At 61.0% G+C, this 24455-nt stretch overlaps 8 protein-coding genes across 8 annotated transcripts; 6 read left to right on the top strand and 2 right to left on the bottom strand.

Annotated features, from left to right (window-relative positions):
- Positions 1-4781: 4781 nt before the first annotated feature.
- PLICBS_002774 (alpha-1,6-mannosyltransferase) lies at positions 4782-6290 on the top strand (the record flags this gene model as incomplete). The annotated part of the gene is made up of 3 exons (XM_018322480.2): positions 4782-5196; positions 5273-5561; positions 5621-6290. 3 exons carry the CDS (start codon positions 4782-4784, stop codon positions 6288-6290), a joined length of 1374 nt encoding a protein of 457 aa, XP_018179960.2.
- Positions 6291-10839: 4549 nt separating this feature from the next.
- On the top strand, positions 10840-12342 carry PLICBS_002775 (uncharacterized protein; the record flags this gene model as incomplete). The annotated part of the gene is made up of 1 exon (XM_018322482.2): positions 10840-12342. The coding sequence occupies one exon, from the start codon at positions 10840-10842 to the stop codon at positions 12340-12342; it is 1503 nt and encodes a 500-aa protein (XP_018179962.2).
- Positions 12343-12772: 430 nt separating this feature from the next.
- Positions 12773-13312, bottom strand: PLICBS_002776 (uncharacterized protein; the record flags this gene model as incomplete). The annotated part of the gene is made up of 1 exon (XM_018322483.2): positions 12773-13312. One exon carries the CDS (start codon positions 13310-13312, stop codon positions 12773-12775), a length of 540 nt encoding a protein of 179 aa, XP_018179963.2.
- A 1639-nt stretch (positions 13313-14951) lies between these two features.
- On the top strand, positions 14952-16493 carry PLICBS_002777 (uncharacterized protein; the record flags this gene model as incomplete). Its single annotated transcript, XM_018322484.1, has 1 exon — positions 14952-16493. The coding sequence occupies one exon, from the start codon at positions 14952-14954 to the stop codon at positions 16491-16493; it is 1542 nt and encodes a 513-aa protein (XP_018179964.1).
- Positions 16494-16899: 406 nt separating this feature from the next.
- Positions 16900-18004, top strand: PLICBS_002778 (ribosylnicotinamide kinase; the record flags this gene model as incomplete). Its single annotated transcript, XM_018322485.2, has 3 exons — positions 16900-17084; positions 17240-17345; positions 17441-18004. The coding sequence occupies 3 exons, from the start codon at positions 16900-16902 to the stop codon at positions 18002-18004; spliced, it is 855 nt and encodes a 284-aa protein (XP_018179965.2).
- Positions 18005-18363: 359 nt separating this feature from the next.
- Positions 18364-18831, bottom strand: PLICBS_002779 (uncharacterized protein; the record flags this gene model as incomplete). The annotated part of the gene is made up of 1 exon (XM_018322486.2): positions 18364-18831. One exon carries the CDS (start codon positions 18829-18831, stop codon positions 18364-18366), a length of 468 nt encoding a protein of 155 aa, XP_018179966.2.
- A 2424-nt stretch (positions 18832-21255) lies between these two features.
- Positions 21256-21936, top strand: PLICBS_002780 (uncharacterized protein; the record flags this gene model as incomplete). Its single annotated transcript, XM_018322487.2, has 3 exons — positions 21256-21306; positions 21404-21538; positions 21649-21936. The coding sequence occupies 3 exons, from the start codon at positions 21256-21258 to the stop codon at positions 21934-21936; spliced, it is 474 nt and encodes a 157-aa protein (XP_018179967.2).
- A 1619-nt stretch (positions 21937-23555) lies between these two features.
- Positions 23556-23921, top strand: PLICBS_002781 (uncharacterized protein; the record flags this gene model as incomplete). The annotated part of the gene is made up of 1 exon (XM_018322488.2): positions 23556-23921. One exon carries the CDS (start codon positions 23556-23558, stop codon positions 23919-23921), a length of 366 nt encoding a protein of 121 aa, XP_018179968.2.
- Positions 23922-24455: the final 534 nt, after the last annotated feature.

Raw genomic sequence — 24455 nt, forward strand, 5'->3', positions numbered from 1 at the left:
TCTCGAAGGCGGGTACGTTCGCAGACGGTGAAAAGAAAGGAAAGGCGAAAAAGAAAAGTCACGTTGCGTGTTCAAGCGTAAACAGACACACCATTGCATTGTGTAGACGAAAAGGCGAGCCGGGCGGGAGCCAGACAATTCTTCGCAGACAATGGGACCTGGCTATTGATGGACTGGCCTAGCCGGCTGCCCGGCTGCCTGGCCGCCTCGGGTTGCGGCCACGCGCAGAGCTAACAACGTAATGAGCTGCATCATTTCAATCTTCGATGGTTTCAGGGCGCCGCTGTGTAATGAGAGGCAGACCCAGCGCGGCGCTTCGAGGGTCTTGGTCGACAATGGATGGTCGACGTTGCTGGGCGTTGCTGCACCGAAGTGTGAGGTCGGCGCTTGAAGGTGGCGGGTGGGGGCCCTCATTGGCCCACGCATGTCACCTAAGCGCCGGCTGTAACTGGTGGCAGGGGCTACCCGTCTGTCGCGGCACGGCAGGTCGCGCCTGCCCTCCCTGCACTCGCGACGCTAATTGGGGGCGACGGAAGGAGGATGTGGACGTTGTGCTTCTCTCAATCTCAAGGGGAGGGATGGATGCAAGGGCTGTGTCGCCGCCTTGCGTCCGTCTATTTATGAGGAACCGTTTGGTTAGTTATACGTACCGAGTTGTCGGTGCCGGCCACGAGAGGAACAATCGGATCCAAACCCTCCACATGCTTGCGTGTGTCCAGGGTGCACTCTACGGTGTTCTGAGCGGCTGTCGCTTCAAGCAGCAGGACCTGCCATTGTACGAGTTGCCGTGCCGTTTGCTCCGCCCACGGGGCTGTGACGATTGCCCGCGCATCCGTCAGGGCGCGAATCACTGCAGTTCTCGGCGGAGCAGCATCAGGAGGTGTTTACGGGCCCGTTTGCAGATCCGGGAGTCGACACCCGAGCTCCATAATTGTGTACAACTCGTTCTCCATACAAGGGAGTCCAGTGGTGAACGGATGGAGTCTTTATTGCTCAGTCGAGTGCCGATCACCCGAGGCTGCTGGTCCTCAGGTCCTCTCGGTGGTAGGCCGCGACAATGCTACTCTCAGGCAACGCGGTCTGTCTCGCGTGTAAGGTCGTGGTCGCAACGTCGCACTTCATACGATATGCTTCATTTTGCGACCAATGTGATGAACAGTCTCCGAGTGTCGGATGCAGGGCAGGCTGCTTAGTGTCAGATGCCCAGCGAAACGTCAACAAGCCGCATTGGCTACTCGTGGAGTATAACTGGCCGCACGGTGATGAATCATTATCGCCTCAACAGCGACAAATCTTTCCGAGCCAGAGTGGTGTCGGGAGCTGCCGCAACGAAGCCAAACCTGGTGGGCGGCGCTGCTGCATGTCGCCGCGCACGCCACGTGATGATTTAGCTGGGCCAACCCTGTTTGTTTTGACTGTTGAGGGGGGCCCAAGGGCTGGCGATAAATTAATTAACTGCATGCTGTTCGAGTCAAGCGACCCCGCGTGTCGCGATCAGGGTGCGCGCAGCCACCGCAAGGGACGACCACGGTGTGAGCGTCCCGATGAAGCTAGCTGCCGTATCTTCAACTTGATGGGGGCAAGCAGCATGGGTTCGCCCTGCAGGTTGCCGCCCCGGGCTGAGGGCAGAGGCGGCGGGATGCTACATGTACGAGTAGCTTAGGCCCATCTCCTCAGGGGAACAATGAGGTGACAGTCTCTATTCCTGCTCCGTTGTCCGTCGTCCGTATGGCTGAAAAAAAATCTTTGCCCCCTTGTTGTCAGCGCAGCAGGCAATGGCAATCCAGCGTTTCTCCTTGTTTGCCGTCTGAAATTAGCTGGCCTGCCCTTCGGGCTCTTGGCACGCGCCCACCCGAGCAGCTAACGAGTCTAGCGTGGGAGGGCCTCGACGATACGAGGCGCATAATGGTCATGTCGCCATGGGCACGTACCGGTGCTAACGACGGAAACGTGCGCCTGCTGAAGAGCTTGACGGGTATCCGCGTCTGGTGCTACTAGTACAGAGTCGTTCTGACAGCAGATCCCTGACGAGGGCCCTCCCGTCAGCAGGCCACCCATTCGCTCATGCATATTGCTCTCATGCGTCGCAGGCCATTGAGAGACACTTACTCGCCTTGCGGTGGTGCCTTGACCGTGCTCTGCACCGTCGAGCAAACTCATCCTGTACTTGTAATGCGTACTCGAACTTTGTGCGTGTGCCCGCCGTCGTGAGGAAACGGGGCCCCCAGCCGGAATACCGGTTGCTGTTGGGCCGTGGCATGGCGTCGAGCGCCCGAGTTGACGGTTCCACGAGCCCCTGAGTGGTGTGTGCTCGACGGCTGTCTGTCGAGCGGCTGACAGCCCATTGACGATGCGTCGGCACTGGCCACGGCGACTGGCGGGACAGAGGAATGAATGAAAAGAGGAGTTGCCATAAGGTTTTACTGCTAGCGCCCAGGCGCCCAGGTGATGCGGTGCGAAGGGGGTTCGTCCCGTCTCGGCGAGGCCAATAGACGTCGGATGCTGGGCTCTGGCGGTACGTACTCGGCCACAAGGGCAAGGCATCGTCAAGTCAATTCTCTTCAATTTCCAGGCTCCATGCTCGCCCCCTCGTGTCGTCTGACGGCCAAGGTACCTGCCCGCTACCTGGGCCAAGGCATGCTTCACCGCGGCGGGCGAGGTACCTCGCCTTATCGCTCCGATGTGGTAATATCACACCAACCCGGGAAGCAAGCCCTTGGGCGTGATGGGGAAAGCGCCAGCGCTGGGCGGGCCTCCCATTGTCAACAGGATCGAATTTGACAGGGCTGCCGCGCGAGGAACATGTCCAAGTTGAGCGCAGCGCTGAGCAGGTGCATCCGCCAGCGTTATCGCCAGCCCCAAGCCGGCGAGTCGCATTACGAGCGCCTCGTCAATAGAATGCCGGGCCCGGGCTCGTATCCGCCTCCATCTCACCATCTGGCTTCTTCGTCTCCTTCTGCGTGCTCCGTACTTCTGCGTCGTCGCCCTCGTCTCTTTCACTCTTCCCTGCCCCCCTGCCCTGCCCTGCCCTGCCCCTCGGGCCACAGCACCAACCCGCCGCCTCCCAGTATCTGGGCCCGCCAGCACACCGTGTCCCCCACAGCAAGACATCCCGCCTGCTGTAGCCTGCGCCGTGCGACGGCGGCGAGTGGCATCCGAGCGAGCAACCGGCCGACAACGACGACGGGGCCCGTTACCCGGTCGCGCGGAGGACATTCCCTCTGCGGTCTCTGTGCACAGGCTCTCGACGGAAAGGCGCTCGGCCGCGCCGTCTCGTCTCGTCACGCCCGGACCGGCCCAGCAGAAGGCCCCCCAGACGAAGCCCGCCAACCCGTGCGTAGGTTGACCGACGGGCAGCGCTGACCGGCCGGCTGGCCACTCCGCCCTGCTTGGCGCCACTGAAAAAGCGCATCGTTTGATTACACGAGGGGGCGTCGAGAGCCTCTCGAACTATAGGTACGTCGATGAACAGGAATCATGTCATGCCCGTTGCATCTGCACGCACCAGCGCGTCTCGTCGTTCCGACCACGCACCTATTGCGCGACGCTTTTCACGAGCAATGCCTGCACCGCCAAACCAAAGTCTCGCGTCGTCTTCAGGGCTGCTCCGTCGGCCCCCTCCCAGTGCCTGGCCACGGGTACCTCTGGTAGTGCCCTTCCGTGGCCCCCGCTGAGACCCCGAACCCACCGAGCCTTCCATGGGCCCACCAGCCAACCAACAATCGAGCGCCCCAAATTACTACGGCGGCCGGCGCCCCTGCCAGGCAGTGCAGCGCGGCGCCTTTTGCTAACTGTACGAAGTTCAAGCCACATTTCTCGTGGCCTCGCAGATCTCATCGGGAGGGATTCTTGCGTCAGCAACTACCATCGACACCCTCGACATCCGGCCTCGTCGTCCTCCGGCCCTGCCGTCGTCCTCTTCACCGCGGGTGGCTCGAGGCACCTCGTCTCGGCGTCTCTGTCGTCCCGCGCATTCCAGCCTTTCTGGGGGATCGTTCCTGTGCGCGCGCCCCGTGGAACCAACTCGTCCCACGTTTTTTTCTCCCACCCCAGAGCCTTGCCAGCGGACAAAAGTCGGCACTGCGCCTGGCTGTCCTCCCTTGCTGCAAAGGGGCCAGATAGCCGTCTTTGAATAGACAGCGGGTAGCTCGACAGCGCCAAGCTCGCCATTCTTGCGCCATCCGCCATCTGCGAGCGCCTCGTCTCGTCTCGACCCGAGGGGCCGACCCAAGTCGAAACCGGGACAAGAGCCCAAAACCCCCCCGGCGGCGTCGACTTTAGCCAATCCGCCCGCCCGACTCCGCGTCACTGCAATCTCGTTCGTCCCTCCCTCCGGTCGATCGATACGGCATCCCGTTCCAGCCAGCCAGCCATTGAAGTTGGATCGTCACCTCTCCGACCTCGCGACCTCGACAACCGGTCAATCTGGCGTCCGCCAAGCTCTCCGCCGGCTCTTCGAGCTCCTTCAGCGACCGGCCTGCCCCATCACACCACCGGCGGCGCTCATCGGCTGGCTCGCACACGCTGAGCGAGGCGCGATCTGGCAACTTGCTTGAGATACGCCCCAAGCAGGCCAATCAAGCTCCGCTGTCGCCAATCCTCGGTACGTCGCGACATCACTCCTCCGCATCGCTCCTCTGCATCTCGCCTCGTCTGTCGCTGCTCCCTGCCCCTCTTGCCCTGGGCCACGCATTATCATTTTGTAATCATGGGGCAGAGTACGATCCCGCACACTCGCTGACACTGCTGCTCCTTCCTCTATAGGCACCCCGGCGATTCCTATGTCCTTGTCCCGCAGCCCGTCGCCGGTCCCCGGCGGCGGCTGGTCAAGTCCTGGCCTGAATCTCAACAGCGGCAGGAATAGTCCGGCGGCCGTCAGCGGCGGCCCCGTGCAGTGGGAGTCGGCCAAGATGCGTCACCTTGGGCCGAACGGCTATCCCTCCTTCTCAACACACAACCAGGGCTTCTTCTCTCGCCACATGCGCCGCATATCGAGCAGCCTACCGCGCTTCAGTCCCACTGTTGACTCCCGCTATGGCGACAAAGACAAATCCGGGCGCGGTCGATGGCCCGGCCAGAACATTCCCCTGGTCGGAAGGATAATATCCATCTTTGGTCGCATGGGACGGAAGATGAAGATACGCCTAGTGATTGGGCTCATCGCCTTTCTGTGCATCTACATATTCTACCACTCCCGTAAGTCCGGCCTGTCCCTACGTTTGCACCGCATAATCCGCCAGTGCGTGCCTTTGTCTAACAAGATCCAATGCAGCTCTGGTATACCATTGGCGGAGAGCCTCCTGGGGCGGCGGCGGCGAAAAGTTCGTCATCATCCTGGGTGCCAACGTCGGCGGCGGCGTCATGGAGTGGAAGGGCGCCCGAGAATGGGCCATCGAGAGAGACAGCGTGAGGAACAAGCGCAACTACGTGAACCGTTGGGGCTACGGCCTCGAGGTTGTCGACATGAAGACGAGGAAGAAGTACGCCCACGAGTGGCGCGAAAGCTGGGAGAAGGTTGACTTCATGCGGACGGCCATGAGAAAGTATCCCAAGGCAGAGTGGTAAGGACCCCCGATTCCGCCCAAGGCAGTCCAGGACGGTCGAGTTGACCCGTCTCAAGGTTTTGGTGGCTTGACCTCAACACGATCGTCATGGAGCCATTCTACTCATTGCAGGACCACATCTTCGACGACTTAAGCAAGCATGTCTATCGCGACATCAACGAATACAACCCCCTCAACATCACACATCCATTCACCGATCCGTACCTCGACCCCGATGCCCTGAGCCCCACCGGCGACGGCAACTCCGGCTCCATCAACATGGTGCTCTCGCAGGACTGCTCAGGCTTCAACCTGGGCTCGTTCTTCATGCGGCGCAGCGCGTGGACGGAGCGCGTGCTGGACGTCTGGTGGGATCCGGTGGCGTACGAGCAGAAGCACATGGAGTGGGCGCACAAGGAGCAAGACGCATTCGAGCAGCTGTACAAGACGCAGCCGTGGATTAGGCAGCACACTGCGTTCCTGCCCCAGCGCAGCATCAACAGCTTTCCCCCGGCAGCCTGCGGCGACGGCAGCGGCAAGAACCACACGCGATATCACTACAGCGAGCGGGACCGCGATTTCCTCGTCAACATGGCCGGCTGCGAATGGGGCCGGGACTGCTGGGGCGAGATGTACCACTACCGCCAGTACAGCTACTGGCTGAACCGGAACCCGTGGGAACGTTTCAAGGAAGATCTGGTGGCAGTCATTTGGTTCAAGCTCACTGGCAAGTGGGTCAAGTTATAAGCGCCCTCGAGGGCGGTCGGGACACCGATACGCGCATCATGCCGTTGACGCTGCTCGTCGATTCGACGACGGGCGACTTGCATACTGGAAAGCCAACAGTCCGGATCCGCCGACAAACTGCGGCTTTCACGGATGGGGCCCGAAGGGCGCGCGATTCTCTTCTTGGTTTCGGAGATGTTATAATACCCGATTTTCTGCATGGCTCAGTGAGATGGCGGCGGAGGCAACGACATGATAAAAGGGAAGAGAGAGGAAGTCATACTTGCGCCATCCTCCGGCCCGGGAGATGCTGCGGGGCCGTCGAAGAACCACACGGGGCCGCGATGTAGCAAAGAGAGGCATTGGCGAGCCTCGCAGCAACGTCCGAGTCGGGGCCCGCAGGACTTTGGAGCCGCGCCTTACGACTGACATGGAGATTCCGAGGACATGTATCAAAAAAGAGGAAAGGAGGCAAGCGAAAGGGGTGACTAGCATGGCGAGGGGGACTATGACAGTGGTCCCCCCGGGTGACCATGATGCATTACGGCCAGCGACATGGCCCACCATTGGCGTTGTGCAATTTGGTGTCTAGATGGAAGGGGAGCGACTTCGTTTTCTGGCTTGGGGTCACATTCTATGGTCTATATCATTTTTTTCTTCCTCAACCATCACATGTACGATTTGAGGTATGTTGGACTACTACGGAAATAGATGGTCGTTGACGACCGATTCGGAAGGCCCTTTTCCAAACGGTTCTCAAACGGTGCTCGGCGACGACGGTGGTTGCGGGGAGATATGAAGGGATACGGACGCCGCAGATGTGACGATGCAAAACATGCCCCGGACCGCACCCCAGATGCCGAGCCGATGACTGGCCCGAAGAGGAAATGAACAGGCACGGGCGCCAAGCACACTGGGCGAACCGCCGACTTGTAAATCAATGCCAAGTGAGTGTGCGAACGAGTATCGGGTAGATTGCGGCAGGGCCACAGTTCATGGAGGCCCACAGACGGCGTTGATTACCACGGTCAGGGATGGACCCATGCACAACGCATCGTGGTTGATGTGTTCTGCCAAGCACCCACTCAGATGGGAGCGAATCCGACCTGAGGAGCCGGCATGTAAATAGCCGGTCCGGGCTGCTTTATAGATGCCAATTTCGTTTCCCTTCGGGCGCCCGGGTGGCGTCCAAACTTTTGAAGCGTTTTACTGCGAGGAAACGCTTTGGCGAGGGCAAGGGGGGGGTGTGAGCTGGCATGATGGCTGTTCTTGAAGAACGGGGGGTTGAAACGGTGGAAACGAACACGGGAGGGAGGGCTTGCCGGAGGGGGTGCACGAGTAAGCATGGATATCAGGCAGATGCAGGCACGAGTAAGATCTCGCAGGTGTTGGTAAGCCACGAGGGATGTTTCAGAGCAGCAACGGCTTGTTAACAGCTGATGGGCGAACCTTGGGGGATGGTGAACGACGGGAGTACGAGCAGGCAAGTCTCTCTCCTGGAGAGAATCAAGTTGACTCTGGCTTATCGGCCTGGCTGAGAGACGGGTCCATAGCATCCATCTGGGGGCCCTTGCAGAGGTGAAAGGTGCGAATGTCACTCACTGTCAGCGTCGGTCGAGGGAGGGGACGATGACCCGCCAACCCTCGAGCCCCCCCGGGAACGGTCGCACCGGAATGGATGCAACGCAAAATGCCATATCAGCCTGCCCACGATCGGCGCTCAGACCCGCTCGGGCGACTCGCTGGATACCACGTACCTATCACCCCCGGGACAAGGGAAAGGAGCGAGGAGGGACCGACGGGGGGGAACAGAATTCCCTCGGCGCTTCTAGCTCTGCTGCTGGTCTTGAGGTGGGTAAAGGCTGCAAAAGATGTGCGTGAATGAGTGTACTCGTGCGACGTTGACGATGTAAGATGGATGGATGGATGCGCGCGCGTCGGGCGGCACAACACGGAGGGCTGAGAGAGTCAGTGTGCCAGTGCCAGTGCCCGGTTGGTAGGTTGGTTGTGTGTGGCCGGCGCTGCGTTGCTTGCTTGGAAAAAAACCGGGCAACCCGCCGCAGATATCCACCACAGACGACGTTCCCCCCTGAGGTGGGCGGTTAAATGCCAACAATACGCGCTGAAGACGCGCATGCCTCGCCAATCGCTCCATCAGCCATGCGCTTCCCGCCTGCGTGCGTGCGTGGCGGTCGATGTTCCGCCTTAAAGAATGGCGCATGGCTTTTTTTTTTTTCTTGCGGTGGTGGGGGTGCTGCGTTGCGTGACTTGCGTCGAGTTGCGTGCTCGCGCATCGTGCATCGATCTGCAGTTACAGAAGATGCGGTGGGTGAGGCTCGGGCTGGCTGAGCTGGGCTGGCTGATGAGGCTGATGGGGCGCCTGTGGGCATGGGCATGGCATGGCTTGGGTGTCAAGGCAAGGGGATCGGCTGTGTGGCTTGCAGCAGGGGCGCGAGGGGGCCCGATATGCTGGGTTGGAGATGGATGGATGGATGGAGCGAGGGCTTCTCGACGGCAGTCTTTGGTCCTTGTGCAAGAAGAGGTGGTGCGGCTGCGAGGTTCCTTGATGCGAGGTACATGGCTTGCCTCGTTCTAGACGCATACGACAAGCCGCATCCTCATGCCATCTGACAGGCAGCATATCCATCACATCTGACGATGGCATTTTTTTTTTTCCTCAGTCGAGGAGGCCCTGCTCTGGTGGCATTTTTTGACGGAGCATTTGGATCGGTGTCGTGCTTGCGGCACGGTCTGCATACCACGATGATGCACTCTCAAAGGCAATATGGGCTGGGCTTGTCCGCTTCCCGACATCATGCCCACCCGTCGTCGTGTCGAAAAAACGACCGACGATCGCCTGTGCAGCCCAGCAAGAAACCTCGCACCTGCAGCAAACCATCTGATGTGCGCAGCGCGCGCGCGAGCGAGCGGTTTTGTTCCTTGCATGAGGGGGGCAGCATGGGGAGCATCAGATCAGTCCGGGATAAACGAGCCGGCCGTGTTTCATCAGCTTCCCACCAGCCGGGGGGCTTCTGGCGGTCTGCCAGCTCGCCATAGGTGGACAGCTTCACAAGATGCCGCTTCGTACTGTGAGGTACATGGCCGGCCCCGTAAAGCACAGGCCTAGCGGCCCGTATAGGTCGGTAGCGGGCACCGTATCAGTCAGTCAGTCGACTCAGGGGCTGGGCCGACCGAGGCGGCATCGGGCAGGACGGCCGCGGCGAGCGGAAAATGCTGAAACGCTCAGGCATCCGGACCAACTGGACGGCGGCCGTGAGTCTTTACAGTGGGGTCAGAGCTCCCCTGCAGGCTGCGCTGCTGCACCGCGACGGAGCCCGTCGACTGGGGGGGGGGGGGGGGGGGGGGGCAGCCCTGGCATTCGCTCCGTGGCTTGCCCTAGCGCCAGGGGTCCCAGCGCCAACCGCCAAGCACGGGGCGCCGCCTGCCAGCCGTCGAAACAACCCCGCGGCGGGATCCCATTGGCCGGCCCGCAAACGACACCGCGTGTCTCAGAGTTCCCGGGGGGGAGGGCCCAGCGACGTCGTCGGGCCCCCAGGCGCGCGCAGAGAAAGTCTCGGCTCTCGAACCACACGCACCCGCAGGCCGGCCGACCCATATCTGCGAGCGCAGGGGAAGCGACGAGGGAGAAGACATGGACATGCTCGTGCGTTGTACGTACTCGTACGCGCAGCTTTTTTGCGGCGGATGCCCCCAAAGCAGCAAGTGCGCCAGTCAATCGTTGGATGAGCTGCTCCACGAGGCGGCAGGGCGTGGGGACCCGGGATGCAGATGCTCTGACTCTGCGCACACAGAAACGCGCACATACACGTGCGTGCAGAGGCTGTATTTAGCCATTCTCGCTCCCCCCCTTGACGGCCTTGTCTCGTCTCTCCGTTGCGCTGCACCTTTCGTCTCTCCTTTCAGGCCCCTGGCGTCGTCGTTTGACTGCCGTCCTTCCCTTCGGCAGCTGGCTCCAACCGTGACTTGAGATCCGTCTCCCACGCCTCGGCACCTGTTCCATTCATTCAGTCCCCCCTTCGGGCCAGCTCTATTGAGTAGAGCAAACGACACAGCGTTCGCATTGCCTCGCCCATTGTTCAGCGTCGAAAGATCACCACCATCTGCCTAAGCAGTTGCATCTCTCATTTTCGTGGCCTTTTGACAAGCTTCGTTCCTTCCTCGTCTTACACCACTGCCGGCTGGACCTTCCCGATTTTCGTCGTGAACTACACAGCCTTCAGTGCACTCCTTCCTTGACTCGCACAGCACGTCAGTCTATCTCTCTCTCACGACAACGACGACATCTGTTTCGCTGCGCCCTTCGGTCTTTGACGGCACCTCATTTGCCTCGCACTTCCTGACGGGCTAGTTCCCATCACCGCCACTGCTCGACGCAGACGGACTCATTCATTCACCCACCTCGACGCTGCTGTGACCGGTTCACTCAGCGATTCACGGGCAGACATTGTCGGCTTTGTCACCGACAACCCAACTCGATCTTCCTCTGAGAGGACATCGACTTCACACGTCACTTTCTGGCAAAGCTCAAAAAACTTCACCTCTCCTCACCATGCATTTCTCCACAACTCGCCTCGCCGCCGGCGTGCTCCTTGCTTCGGCAAGCGCCGCCCAGGCCCGGTTCTCATACAACCTCCAGGTCTCGTACGACCAGACCAACTTCTTCGACTCGTTCGACTTCCTCAATGGGCCGGATCCCACGCACGGCTTCGTCGAGTACGTCGACCAGGCCACCGCGCAGCAAGCCGGTCTCATTGGCGCTGGTCAGGGCAACAGCAGCATCTACATGGGCGTCGACCACACCACCGTCAACCCTGCCAATGGCCGCAAGTCGGTGCGCATCACGTCGAAGCAGTCCTTCACCAAGGGTCTCTTCATCGCCGACATCGCTCACATGCCCGGCTCCATCTGCGGCGTCTGGCCCGCCTACTGGATGTTTGGCCCGGAATGGCCGTCTTCCGGAGAAATCGACATCATTGAGGGCGTCAACACCCAGACGCAAAACGCCGTGACCCTTCACACCTCTCCGGGCTGCGTCATGTCCAACACTGGCTCGCTTGCCTCGACCCTGCTCGAGTCAGGCAACTGCGGCTCCGGCAGCGCCAGCGGTGGCTGCCAGCAGCGGACGAGCGACAACCAGAATTATGGAGACGGCTTCAACGATATCAAGGGTGGCGTTTACGCCACGGAGTGGACGTCGGATCACATTGCCGTCTGGTTCTTCCCCCGCGGCCGCATTCCGCAGGACATCACCTCGGGCAATCCCAAGCCTCACACTTGGAACCACCCCTTGGCGCGTTTTTCCGGCGGCCTGGGCTGCGACATTGACTCTCACTTCACCAACAACAACATTGTCTTCGACACCACCTTTTGCGGTGACTGGGCCGGCAACCCCCAGGTCTGGGGATCCAACGCCGAGTGCACCGCCAAGTCGTGGTCGTGCCAAGACTACGTCTCCAACCACCCCGCCGACTTCAAGGACGCCTTCTGGGAGGTCAACTCGGTCAAGGTCTACCAGCTGGGCGAGTCGCGCGGCAACCCAGGCCAAGGCAACACGTCCACCCGGACAAAGCCGACCGCAACCCTGCCTATCCAAACCTCGACCCTGCCTCTTCCGAGCTCGGCCCTCAACTCGACCCCGACACTGATTGTCCCGAGCTCGACTCTGCGTCTCCCGAGTCTCTCGACCCCAACTCTTGCTATCCCAACCTCGCCTCTGCTTGTTTCGACCCCGACCTTGCCTATCCCGACCTCGGACGTGCTTGTCCCAACGTATGCTCAGCAGGAGCTCGCCCCGACAGTCAGCCCACACATCGTCAAGGTTACCGTCACCAAATATGCCACACAGTGGGTGGGGTCTGAGAGTGAAGAAACGCCGACGAGCCAGGTCGCTCCGCCCAGTCAAACCGTTCCCACAAGCAAGGCTGAGCCGACTTTTGTCCGCCAGGGCAAGCCGACTTTTGTCCGCGGGGGCAAGCCGACGAAGAGCCGCGGCAGCAACCTGGGCGGCTTCAACGCAGAGGGTAGCTATGTCCCTAAGCCCTTCAAGGCTTAAAAAGGCTGCCAGGGGATGGACATTCTGAGAGACAGACGGTTTCAGCTGTGCCCTCGGCTCTTGGCCCGCGTCAGCAGGGCGGTCGATGACGAGAAGAGCGGCCATGGTCCGCAGGAGAGATACCCAACGGAGGACTTCTACCGCACCACGCCGCTTGGCATGCTCTGCAACGCTTTAGAGAGGCTAGGGAGGCACGGAAGTGCAGGATACAGGGCGTTTCGGTTCACCTTTTTTGGCCAATTTCGTTTCTCTGCCCTCACGGGCTGACGATTTATGTGGACATAGGGCATTACGTGGGGTGTGCAGCCTGTCACGGGGGCCACCTCCCTTGTATATACAATGCACTACAGAACAAAGAATATGTTTGCAGCTGCACTACTGAGTCTTGTGCGAGCCGTCGGGGGTGATTTTATTGCGATGAACTGTTGAGCTACAGCGCCATGACTGCCACAACCGCGGCAATGGCAACGAGACTGGCGCCGTTCTTGCCCGCCGCGCTCTTCTTCTCACCGTCGGACCCGTCCTTGCCGTCGCTGACAAACTGTTGATAGACGTGGTTGTACTCGCTCAGGTACTGCGAGACGTACTCCCTGTCGCCCTTGGGCATGTTCTTGTCGTACCAGGGGGCGTCGGTGACGCGGGCCCAGTCCCAGCCGGTCATGACGAGGTCGGGGACGACGACCTCGGAGTTTGTGGCCTTTGCGGCGGCGGAGTAGACGTCGCGGAGGACGGTGCCGAAGCGGGCGTCGTTTTCGTACTTTTTCTGGACGCTGTAGAGGGCGGTGGCGAGGGAGGTGTAGGCGGCGCCGGTGAGGGTGGCGGGGAGGGCGGCGGCGTGGGTGCCGGTGGTGGGGGGCAGGAGGACGTCGGAGGCGGGCTTGGAGGCGGGGAGGGTGGTGAAGATGGCGAGGGAGGGGGAGGGGAGACCCAGACCCAGGGTGAGGGCTGTGAGGGTGAAGGTGGACTTCATGATGGGTTGATTTGTGTGTGAGTCTGTGTGTGCACGTCGTTGGGGAAGGGGTTTGAGGGGAGGAGGATGGTTCGCGGTGTAAGTGGATTGGGGGTGCGAGTGAGAACGAGCAAAGATTCAGGACGCCTTGGGGGGACTTCACGACTGATATAGAAATGAGCCGGTCGGGCAGGTAAGTAGGCAGGCAGGCAGGCAGAAGACCGGGCTTTCGGCACGAAGGAGTTTGCTCGAGCAGAGCCTCACGTTCGGTCGGCGGCGGATGGGACCTTGGCCGGCGGGCGGCTTGGCTTGGCGGCACGGGCTGTTTGTCGAGTGCCAACTGCATTTGGTGCAGGAGCTCATGATGGGGAGGGGCCGAGCGATACGAGTTTGTGAAAGAAGGAGAGAGAGAGGCACGTCCAACGACGGTTGTCTTGGAAAGATGCGTGGCGAGGGAGGAGAGAGTTGTCGAGGCACATGCAGCTATGACTACATACAGCAAAATAATGCTCTTGTTTTTCTCTCTTGAGTTTCTGGGGATTTCATTGCTAAGTCGAACATTAGGATCTCTTGGGACGTTTTGGGAGAGAGCCCAAAGCAAAGCCGTTTCAAAGGTCGTGGCCACTCACGGCTGGCTACACGATGGCCGAGACGACGAGATGCGGCTCTGCTGCCCAAGCGCGGCTCAATAGCGGCGACTCCCTCGCGCGGTTCAAGGGACCGGGGACATCGTGGCCCTCAGTCAGCGCGATGCGTGGGCGGCGTTGGCGTTGCCATTACTCGAAAGGGATATGCCCGAGCATGTCGTTGGCCAGCGAGCGCCTACCTTACCTATTATGTAGGTTGGGTCGCATCACGGCAGCGTCCTTGCGTCCAACCGATTAGTTATGTGACTTGCGGTTTTTAGATGGCTCAGACGCTTTCGCCTGGGACTGGTGGGAACGGTGCTAACCAGTGGCCTGCAAAATACCGTGCTCGAACAAGGGGATAGAAGACCCGGTGGTGGTGGTGGAGTACGGGATGGCATGGCTCTTTTAGGAGAGCGTCATACATGTATTGCCCACATTCATTTTGGGACGGGTTTCTTGACTTTGTCTCTGGTGAGTGATTTCCTTTGCGTGGAGTCACTCACATCGTGGAGTGTTTGGTGCGCACAACGTTTGTTGTTGCTGTTGTTGCAAGAGGCCATTAACAGGCAGATGCATCTGATCTAATCGGAGATGCTAGCCCGCCGGCCCCCACCACATACACGGGCGGTTCGTTATTACTGCAGCCACGCCCCCTGTCCGCTTCCAGCATCGCGCACGCCTCCCGACATCATGCCATTCAATGCCATGCCCGCCGTCCATCAGGTGATGGGCCAAGGCGGATAGATTGCAGAGCTCCCTCCCTCTCGAAGTCAAAATGTAAATTCGCCTGCGTACAAAGCATGACGGGGCTGCGGTCGCTACGCCAAATGACCCGGCACTTGGGAAACGCACGGAGCGCGGCCTCATCACGACCGCTGCCGACTGCTGCCGCTGCCATCGACTCGTCATCATCCTCAGCATCGTCATCGTCGTCTCAGATCCGAACGCACCGAGGCACCACCACTGCCAACGCCAGCGGCACGACGGGTCCCGGTTCGTCAACGACGACGGCGACGACAGCAGCGCCCGCGATGCAGCACCCCGTCATCGTGGTCGGCGCGGGCCTCGCCGGCCTGACAGCCTCCTTCTCCGCCCTCCGCGCCGGCTCGCCCGTCATCCTCCTCGAGCGAGCCGCCGCCGCCGGAGGCAACAGCATCAAGGCCTCCTCGGGCATCAACGGCGCCCCCACCGTCTACCAGTCGGGCCCCGTCCCCGACACCTTCTTCTACGACGACACGATCCGCAGCGCTGGCTCGCGCATGTACTCGGCGGAGAGGTCCCAGCGCGAGACCCTCATAGCGCAGCTGACGAACCGCTCCGCCGCTGCCATTGACTTCCTCGTCGATGATATTGGTGTCGACCTGAGTGTCGTGTCCCTCATGGGCGGGCACTCGGTGGCGCGGACGCACCGCGGCGGTGGGGGCAGTCCGCCCGGCTGGTCCATCGTCAAGGCCATGCTGGATTCCCTAAAGCGAGACGTGCGGTTCCAGCTGCGCACCGAGCACGAGGTCACGCAGCTCCTGACCTCCCCACTGAGTGGCGACGACGATGACGGCCCCGCCACCGTGACGGGCGTAGAGGTCGCCCATCAAGGCGAGACGACGCGGCTCGACGGCCCCGTCGTCTTCACCACGGGCGGCTTCGCGGGCGACGCCGACGGCCTGCTCGCGCGGTACAGGCCCGACCTGGCCGGGTGTCCGACCACCAACAGCCCGCGGCCGGGTATGCACGGCCTCCTGACGGCGGTGGGCGCCGAGCTCGTCGACATGGAGAGCGTGCAGATCCACCCCACGGGCTTCGTCGACCCGGCGAACCCCAACAAGCCGGGCAAGATCCTCGCGGCCGAGATGCTCCGCGGCGAAGGCGGCATCCTGCTGCACAAGGGCCGGCGGTTCGTCAACGAGATGGGCACGCGCGAAAACGTCAGCGACACCATCATGAAGCTGCCCCTGGACCGGGCGCCGCTGAAGACGGGCGGGAGCGCCACGCCGCGGCAGTGGGACGTCCAGCTGCTGCTCGACCCGGGGGCCTTTGTCCGCACCAAGCCCAACGTCAACTTCTACCTGAGCAAGGGCCTCATGGCTAAGCACAAAGTGAAAGACCTCGACGAGGTGACGCGCGAGACGCTCAGGGAGTACGCGGGCGTCGTCGCGGGCCAGCGGCAGGACAGCCTCGGCCGGAAGGCGTTTGGGCACTGGACGCTCAAGTGGGAGGACGGCGTCGGCGACGAGGCCGAGGTATATGTCGGGCGCGTCACGCCCGTGGTGCACTTCACCATGGGCGGCGCCGTCATCGACGAGCGGAGCCGTGTCCTGGCGTCAACGCTGAGCGCGCCTGTCCCGCGCCCGGTGAAAGGGCTGTGGGCGGCCGGCGAGATCACGGGCGGCATCCACGGCGACAACCGGCTCGGCGGCTCGTCCCTGCTCGAGTGCGTCGTCTACGGCCTCGTCGCCGGCGAGGAGGCGAGCAAGCACGCCAAGACGCTCGACGTCGCCGAGCGAGTGGCTTCGTCGTCGTCTTCCTCCTCCTCCCAGAGCAAGGAGCCCTCGGGTGTGGACTGGACAGACTTGTAGCGGATTTGGTCATCTTGGGATATAATTTTTGGGGAGTTGTCAAGACACTAGAATGGCATGAATATACGAAACTTCGTTTCTTGGAGGCTGGACCCGAGATGTAGCCGTAGCAAGCACACAACGTCCCCATGAGCTTAATATGGGGGGCTCCAGCTTCAGCCGTCCTGTCACACGCAGCCCGCTGCTCTCCCATGGGCCAGCCACGAAGTCTAAATCTCATGAGCATCGAAAGCACCGATCGCGTCACCGAGCTCGCCTTCTTATGGGCAGGCGCGGCGTTCATGCTAAAACGCCGTCGTTCGAGCAACATGTCGTGACTGAGCACTGCACCGCCCTGCGTCCCATTCAACACCTCAAGTCGCAATCAGCATGTCCTGATTTTGATGAATTGATCGTTTCCCCCCATATGACCGCCAGCAAGAAGACAACCGCCGCCGCCGCCACCACCGCCACGACGAGCACGACAACCCTCATCGTCGGCCTCTCGGGCTGCTCCTGCAGCGGCAAGTCGACGCTCGCGCGCCTCCTCCGCGACGTCTTCCCCGGGTGTCTCGTCGTCCACGAGGATGACTTTTACAAGCCGGCGTCACAGTGAGCCAATTGCCCTGCCCGGCCCGGCCCTTGCCTTGAGTTGCTGTTTCCGCGTCTCCCTCCCATACCCCCTACACAAGGGGGCAGGGGGGAGGGCAGGAAGGGGGACGAAAGACACCACTCCTGATACTGAATCGCGAGTTGCGTTGCCACAGGTTGCCGCGCAAGAATGGCTTCGTCGACTGGGACTGCGCCGAGGCGATTGATGTGCCGGCCCTGGCGGACGCATTGTCGTACGTCCGCGAGCATGCATCTCTACCTGTACGCAGAGACCCTCTCTCTCGCGCCCACCCCTGTGACACTCCGGGCGCAGCAGCTATGACTTGCTTGGCTGTTGACAAGACGTCGACTCGCAGCCCGACCTGACCACCCGGCACGGCCGGCAAGACCAGGAATTCATCAACGGATGCTCCATCCACCCATCGGTCATCTCCGAGCTCCAGCACACGGTCCGCTCCTCCCTCCCACCCCCCACGATGACGACGACGCCCTCCCCTCCTCCACGCGTCTGCATCGTCGAGGGCTTCCTCCTCTACGGCCCGCTCATGACCGCCCTCGAGCCCCTCCTCGACGTCAAGTGCTTCGTGCGGGCGTCGCGCGCGAGGGTCACCGCCCGCCGCCGCGACCGCGACGCCTACATGTGCGCGCGCTGGGAGGGCTTCTGGCCGGACCCGCCGGGCTACGTCGACGAGGTGGTCTGGCCCAACTACGTGAGGGCGCACGCGTGGATGTTTGAGGCTGGGGACGTCGAGGGCAGGTTCCTGGGGGAGGAGCGGCTGCGGCGGAGGGAGTGCGACGGCGGCGGCGGCGGTGTTGAGGTGATGCGGGAGGGGGCGGCCGTGGACGCGGACATGGAGGGGACGCTGCGGTGGTTCTTTGGTGTTGTATTGAAAGAGGTGCAGAAACGCGCGCCTAGATGAAACTGACCGAGATATACAAGATGTTTTTCTCCGTTCTTTTTAAGACGGACCCAAGTGCACACACAATCTTTTGTCGACGAACCATCTCCGTGCCGTGTTCGTGTACCATGCCCTGTCTTTCTTTCCTTACTCTCCTTGTTCCAGCACGACTTTCCAGCATGACCGCTGCAGCCAACAGGCGTCCTTGTGTTATTCAATACACATCCTCCGAGGAACCAGGGTGCGTGCGAGCCCCGTATCAGCGCCGCGGGTAATAGTGGTGGAACGAATGTGGCCGTTGATATAGACAAGACGCGTCCCACTTGCCCGTTGATGGAAGTGTCGAAGTCGTGTCGGGTCAGTGAGTGTACGTGTGTGTGTTAGACCCCCGTGTCCCTGCGCGCAAAGTGAACCATATTGTCCAACTCCGTCATCAGCCCACGATCACCAAAGCCCATCCCCTCGCCCGCCTTGAGCGCGTGCGTCCACACGGGCACATCCCAGTCGAGCGCGTCCCAGCAGCAGCTGAGGCGCCACACGCGGCTGCGCTCGCCGTCAAACTTGCTGCCCTTGGGCGGCGGGAGCACGTCCTCCGCCGAGGACGCTCCGTCGGGCAGCCGCACCACGCCCTCGTACAGCGTGCCGCCGTCGTCGAGCGACGAGTAGAAGCGCAGGTCCTCCTGCCCGAGGCGCTGGCGCAGTTCCGCGAGCGCCTCGGACGGCATCACGGGGCGGGGCGACGTGAGGCGGAAGAAGACCCAGCGGCCGCACCAGTTGCGCGACTTGAGCACCTCGCAGGCTGGGTGCCCGCAGCAGGTCTTGCCGGAGCAGGTGTTTTGGTCGCTCATGGTTGATGTATGTTTGTCTGATACACGAGGTTCTTATATATAGCTGTGTGTAGGGAGTGATGATACTTGGGCATCTCAGGCTGCCGTGTGCCAGCTAAGAAGACAGAATCCAGGAGGGAGAACGGAAGAGCTTCCGTCTGACGCAACCCTCCAAGGGGTAATATAAGCAACAGAGCTTCCTGGGGCTAGGAGGCGGAGGAGGGGGTCAAGTCGGATGGATGGAAAGCTTCCTCGCCCGCATCATCACGCCTCCCCCCCAGCCAAAACTCCACGCCTTCCGGGGGTGGGAGAGGGGTCCCCAGCCGCCGTCGGCCAGATTCCCCGTAGACCTCGGCGATGATGGGCGAAACATACGGTGCGGGCAGCGGGCGCAGAGGGACAGATGCCCACCCCCAAGGTTTGCAACTAGGGGCCAAAGCTGAGGGCCACCCTCACAGGCAGGCCCAGCAGCGATTCGTTCAGCGCCGGATGGATGGCCGACGTGCCGTGCATGTTGCGTGTGCGGCGCACGGCTTCGGCTCCCCGGGGGTGCAGCGGTGCGGTGCGGGTGCGCCCACGATGCACGTGTGGTTCGAGCCTTTTCCAGGGAAGAAAGCTGGTTTACGGTAACGAAAAGGGCCAGGCTGGCTCACAGCTTCCAACCCCCCGCTGCTCCAATAGCTTCCCGCCGCCCTCCATCCTCCTCCGGCCACTGGGGGTCGTGTAAGTGTTAAGTGTGTGTGGTGGCCGCAGTCTCGCGCGACGGTGATAGGACGCCATCGAATTCAATGGCACGGGGAAATGTGGGAACGGGTTTCCTCCGCTGATAGGCGCTCGGGCGGTAGCTGCGGATATGGATTGTCGTCAAAAGGGGTCGTCGTCGCCGTGGGGTTGGTTGGGTGATTTTTCCCCGCCGCGGCTGCTGCGATCGTTTTTTTGCTCCGTGATGATGCGAGAGTGACGACACGCGATGCTGGAACGACATACGACCTTTTCATCCTTCCAGCGGAAGTTATTGGAAACTGAATCTGTTCCGGAGAATTTTCGCTTCGGGAGCATAACGGGGACAAAAAATCCAATTCAAAGAGACCTCTGAGCCTTTTCATCCTTCCCCCCCGCCTGTGACTTACACGGGAGGAGGTTTAATGTGTGCGAACATGGGCCGCGACAGACTAGCAGGCGTCTTTGCGCCGTACCGACTCTAAAACACTAATAAAGTGGTCGAACCTCTGGTTTACAGTGGGCTCCACCTACGGCCAAAGGGGCTGTCTTGAAGACGAATTCATGCAGAAATCCCGAAGCACGACCGCTGGGCCTCGGGGGGAGCTCCCATGTCGACCTCGGCAGAAACTCCATGGAGTCCGGTAGCGCGCCCTCGATTCTCCGACAATCACACGATGTTGAGTCCTCGACCCATTCCACGTGTCAAGTCACCGCGCTGCCGGGATCTTCGGGAGAGGCATCGCTGCCTCAGTCCAGCATGAGAGTCCATATTGATGGTTCTCTCGTCTTTCAGTCAGGTGGTTCGTGACGACGCTCGTCGGGCCTGATGACTGCTGGTCGGGGCCACTTCCGGGTGAGACTGGATGGATGGTTGACACGCAGCCGCAGCAAGCCGAAGACCACCAGCAGTTTACATGCCATATACTTCGTACATACAGATCAATGCCGGCGGACTTTGCTCTTCCCCCTCCCATTTGCCTCGTCTCTCTGCCCAAACCTGAGATATATGTTCCATTCCTGAATCCTGACGTCAATCGCTACAGAGGCAAGTATGAGGCAACGAACTAAATAACACAAATCAACAGGGCCAGCAGCAACTATTTGACATTGTCGCCGTAACCCCTGCTCCCACAGCCACCACCACGGCGATCGCCCAGGCACAAGGGGCCAAGCCACGCGGGCGCTACGTTCGCGCGGCATTTGGCGCATCAACGGCGCGACAGAACTGTGATTCCAAATATAATGCGTATGCCGGCAAGCGAGCAACGCCTCATGACACTGACACTTTACACGATGCGGCTCAACATTGGAGAGCCAAGAGCATAGGCCAATTTTTTCTCTCCCAAGCCGAACGGAGTTTTGTGACGGAGTCCGCGAGGCGCAGCGTGTAGTAGTATCATTGATGCCTCCGCGGCCTCGGGATGGCCGTCCCTCGGTCGGTCGGTCGGTCGGGTGTTGCAGCAACGAAACTAAAAGCCCGCGATGAGATCATTGATCCATGCACCGCGCCCCGTGGGGAGGAAAAGAGCCCGACCCCTGCCTGGGACGAGACAGTTTTCTTCACGAGTACATAACCAGGTAATCGCTGCAGTAACCGTTCGTTCAATCCGGACCAGTCTTCCATTGCAATTGCGCGTCGTATTCACTCGCATCTCCTCCCGCCCTCATTGCCGACTACTCACCACAAGCAAGTGACACAGCACAACACCACACTCGCCCATCATGAATTCCGCCCTCGGCCTCGACGCCTCCAAGAGCGTTTCGCTGTTGACGGTACGCATCAAAAACTCCCCTTCTGCCGCGTTTCACGCGCAAACAAAACCTTGCCCAGTGAAAAGAAGCTCACACATCTCCCCGCCATCGCGCCCAGATCCCCGTCGTCTTCATCGCGACGTGTCTCGCTCCCCACGCCTATGCCGTCTCCGCCGCAGGCAAGACGTACGACATAAGCAACCCGCGCTTCTTCCTGCCGACCGTCGCCAAGGATGAGTCGCTCGACAAGACGGTGCGTGCCTCTCTTTCTCTCTCTCTCTCTGTCTGAGCCTCGTTCCCCCTGTACCGCGCGTCTCTCTCGCAGGCTGGCTGGCTGGCTGACCTGTCGGGGGGGCTCAACAGCTGAGGCAGCGCATCATCCGCGCCGAGGGCGCCTCGCAAAACGGCTTCGAGAACCTCGGCCTCTTCGCCAGCGGCGTCGTCGCCGCCAACGTCGCCGGCGTCGCCCCCGCCGAGGTCAGCGCCCTCTCCGTCGGCTACCTGCTCGCCCGCCTCGCCTACGTCTTCACCTACGTCCACCTCGGCGCCAACCGCAGGCTCGCCCCCGTCCGCTCCCTCGTCTACATGGCCTCGACCGGCCTGTTGCTGGCCATCTGGGTCCGCGCCGGCTTCAGCCTGATGCTGCAGTGATGGAAAAACTCGGCCCAGACATGACTTGACTTTGGTGCTTAGGAGAAGGAAGAAAAAAGACGGGCCGGGTTTTGGCTTTTGGGAGACAGGCGGCCACAGCTGCCAGTGAGTGCGGTCTGGAGTCTGGTGTGCCGCACGTACGCACGCATCTCGGCAGCGCGCGAGTCAGCCTCCTGTTGTATTCCGTCGTGAGCCCATCATCAAAGGGGAAACCCGACGACGCGCGCGTGGTCGTGCCGCATGCGCGGGACCCTTTGTTTGCCGGTCGTACATGCTTCCATATTAGCAAGGTGCATCATCATATGCAACAGCATCAGCAACAACAACAGCAGCAGCAGCCTGCTGTGCGACAACGTGGCAAACACGGTCGACGGAGGCTGGTTTTGGTGGTCTTGCGCTGAGCTCGTCCGTGATAGATAGGGCAAATGCGACGCTGATAAATGTCCAGTCACCACCACCCGTCCATCCTCCCATCCATTCATTCATCCATTCGTCTAGTATCCGCTTCCTCGCATGCAAAGACGCGCGACCCGCCTCTGTGCGCAGTCTGACTCCGGGCGCGCATGCGTCTGCGCAAAAAGCGCCTTGATATCGTGACGCGATGCGATGCAACAATTCGGAGTGGCAAGGCCAGGGGACCCCCCCAAGGTCTGGAAGCCCTGCTCCATCTCGGATGCTGCATCACCGACCGTGGAAGAACCTCGCGTCAGCTCTGTTCGTGGATCCAGCCGGCATGGCTCCGGTGGCCCTGCTGGCTCACTCCCCTCCCCTCTCACGTCCCTTCTCGTGCCGCCCGGACCGTCAGACGCAGTCCAGCTTGTATTTATGCGTGATGCTGCTGCACGCGGATGATAGGGGGGGTTGGAGCGACGTCGGTCCCCGGCGTGACAGACTGAAGCTGTTCATCGAATCACGTCCTCTCGATGTCGTCGCTTCAGCTCCCATCGACATGCTTGTCGCACTGCTACGTGAGCACGAGAAACCACAAGGTTGTGCCGCGTCCATGCTTGCGCTTGCACGCCCGTGGTGATAGTAGCTGATGTCACCCTCCCCAGGTCATCGTCGAGGGGACCCCAAGCGGTGAGGCACGTTGCCACGCGCGGGCTGTGCTTCGCAGCACGCAGCACGCATCGCACACATGCCGTGCCCCCCATCAAGTGAGTGAGTGAGTGAGCGAGCCATAGACTAGACTCGTCTCGCCGGGCATCCCGCGTCTCCTGCAGTGATGCGTCGTCGAGTCCGTCCCTCGTTCCCCTCGTTCAGTGCGTGCAACCCCCTTGGGTTTGGTCCTGGTATAAAAATGTTCGCCGCGCCCGTCCTTGTGTTCCGCCATCTCAAACCCTCCTTCCCTCTGCTACTGCTTCTGCTTCGCGCTTTCCTTATTCTAAAGCCACCGTCCAGACGCTTGCTCTCGTCCTTTTTCGCGGAAGGAACGTACATCCCTTATATCAAGACACTCGATAAAAACTCCCGAGACTCGCCGGGCGCCTCTGCTACGGGACTTATCCTAGATAAACCACCTCCGCGACAAACACGCCACTCCCACGCTCCCCGATATCCTTTTCACTATTAATTATATAAGTCAAAAGTCAGCAAGGGGACATCCTGATCCAGCCATCATGTTGCTGTCCACGCAGACCACGCTCCTCGTCCTCCTCGCCGGCTTCTCCTCGGCCGCCGTCCTGCCCCAGGACGCCCCCCGTCGGCACGGCCTCGTCGCCCGAAACACTCCCGCCTCGCCCGCGCCCACGCAGACGCATTCTGCCCAGAGTCAGGGACCGGTCCAGCCCGCCGCCGTCACGCCCTCCGTCTCCCTCCCCGTCGCCTGCGACTACACCTACTGCGACGGCTCGTCCTCGTGGTGCTTCTACTGGGGCGGCGTCACTTCGTACGACCCCAACCACGGGCCCGTCCCCGGGGAGACGAGGACCAACCTCGGCCCATGCGGCGCCGCCGCCACCACCGCGCCTGCTGCGACCCGTTGACCTGCTCACACATGAGTGTGCGCCCAACCGATGAGCAATGGGAGGCGAACAAGGGAAATATGGCGCAAGGCCGAGCACGGGTTTCGGGGGCATGCGTTGTCCCACGCTGGCGAGCCCATGCAAGTTGGCGGCGCACAGGCCCTTTGCCCGTTGGACTCGATGCAGCAGGCCAAAAACAGTCATCAATCGCCGACGAGGGGCACTGGGATGGTATGCATGAGGACCCATGGCTGGGGAAACATGATACGCACAGAGCGGGCATGTCCACGGCGAGAATGGCCCACTGCTCGAGTTGGTGCCATCAGGTACCTGTCCATTCATCAACGCTGTACATATATATGGCAAAAGCAGTTCTAGTGTAGCACGCTCCGGTCCCTCAAATCCAAAAAAAAACGTCATGCAACATCCAGATGCCCTTGCCAGCAGCTGTGAAGACGCCGGCCTCATGCATGACATACGTTGTAGCACAATGTCCAGCCCAGTGTAAACGCCCAGTATACAAGACGTCTTCGAGCCGCGCCATCCCACCTCGAG

Source organism: Purpureocillium lilacinum (genome assembly GCF_023168085.1).
Source record: "Purpureocillium lilacinum CBS 284.36 DNA, scaffold_2, whole genome shotgun sequence".
Taxonomy (NCBI): Eukaryota; Fungi; Ascomycota; class Sordariomycetes; order Hypocreales; family Ophiocordycipitaceae; genus Purpureocillium; species Purpureocillium lilacinum.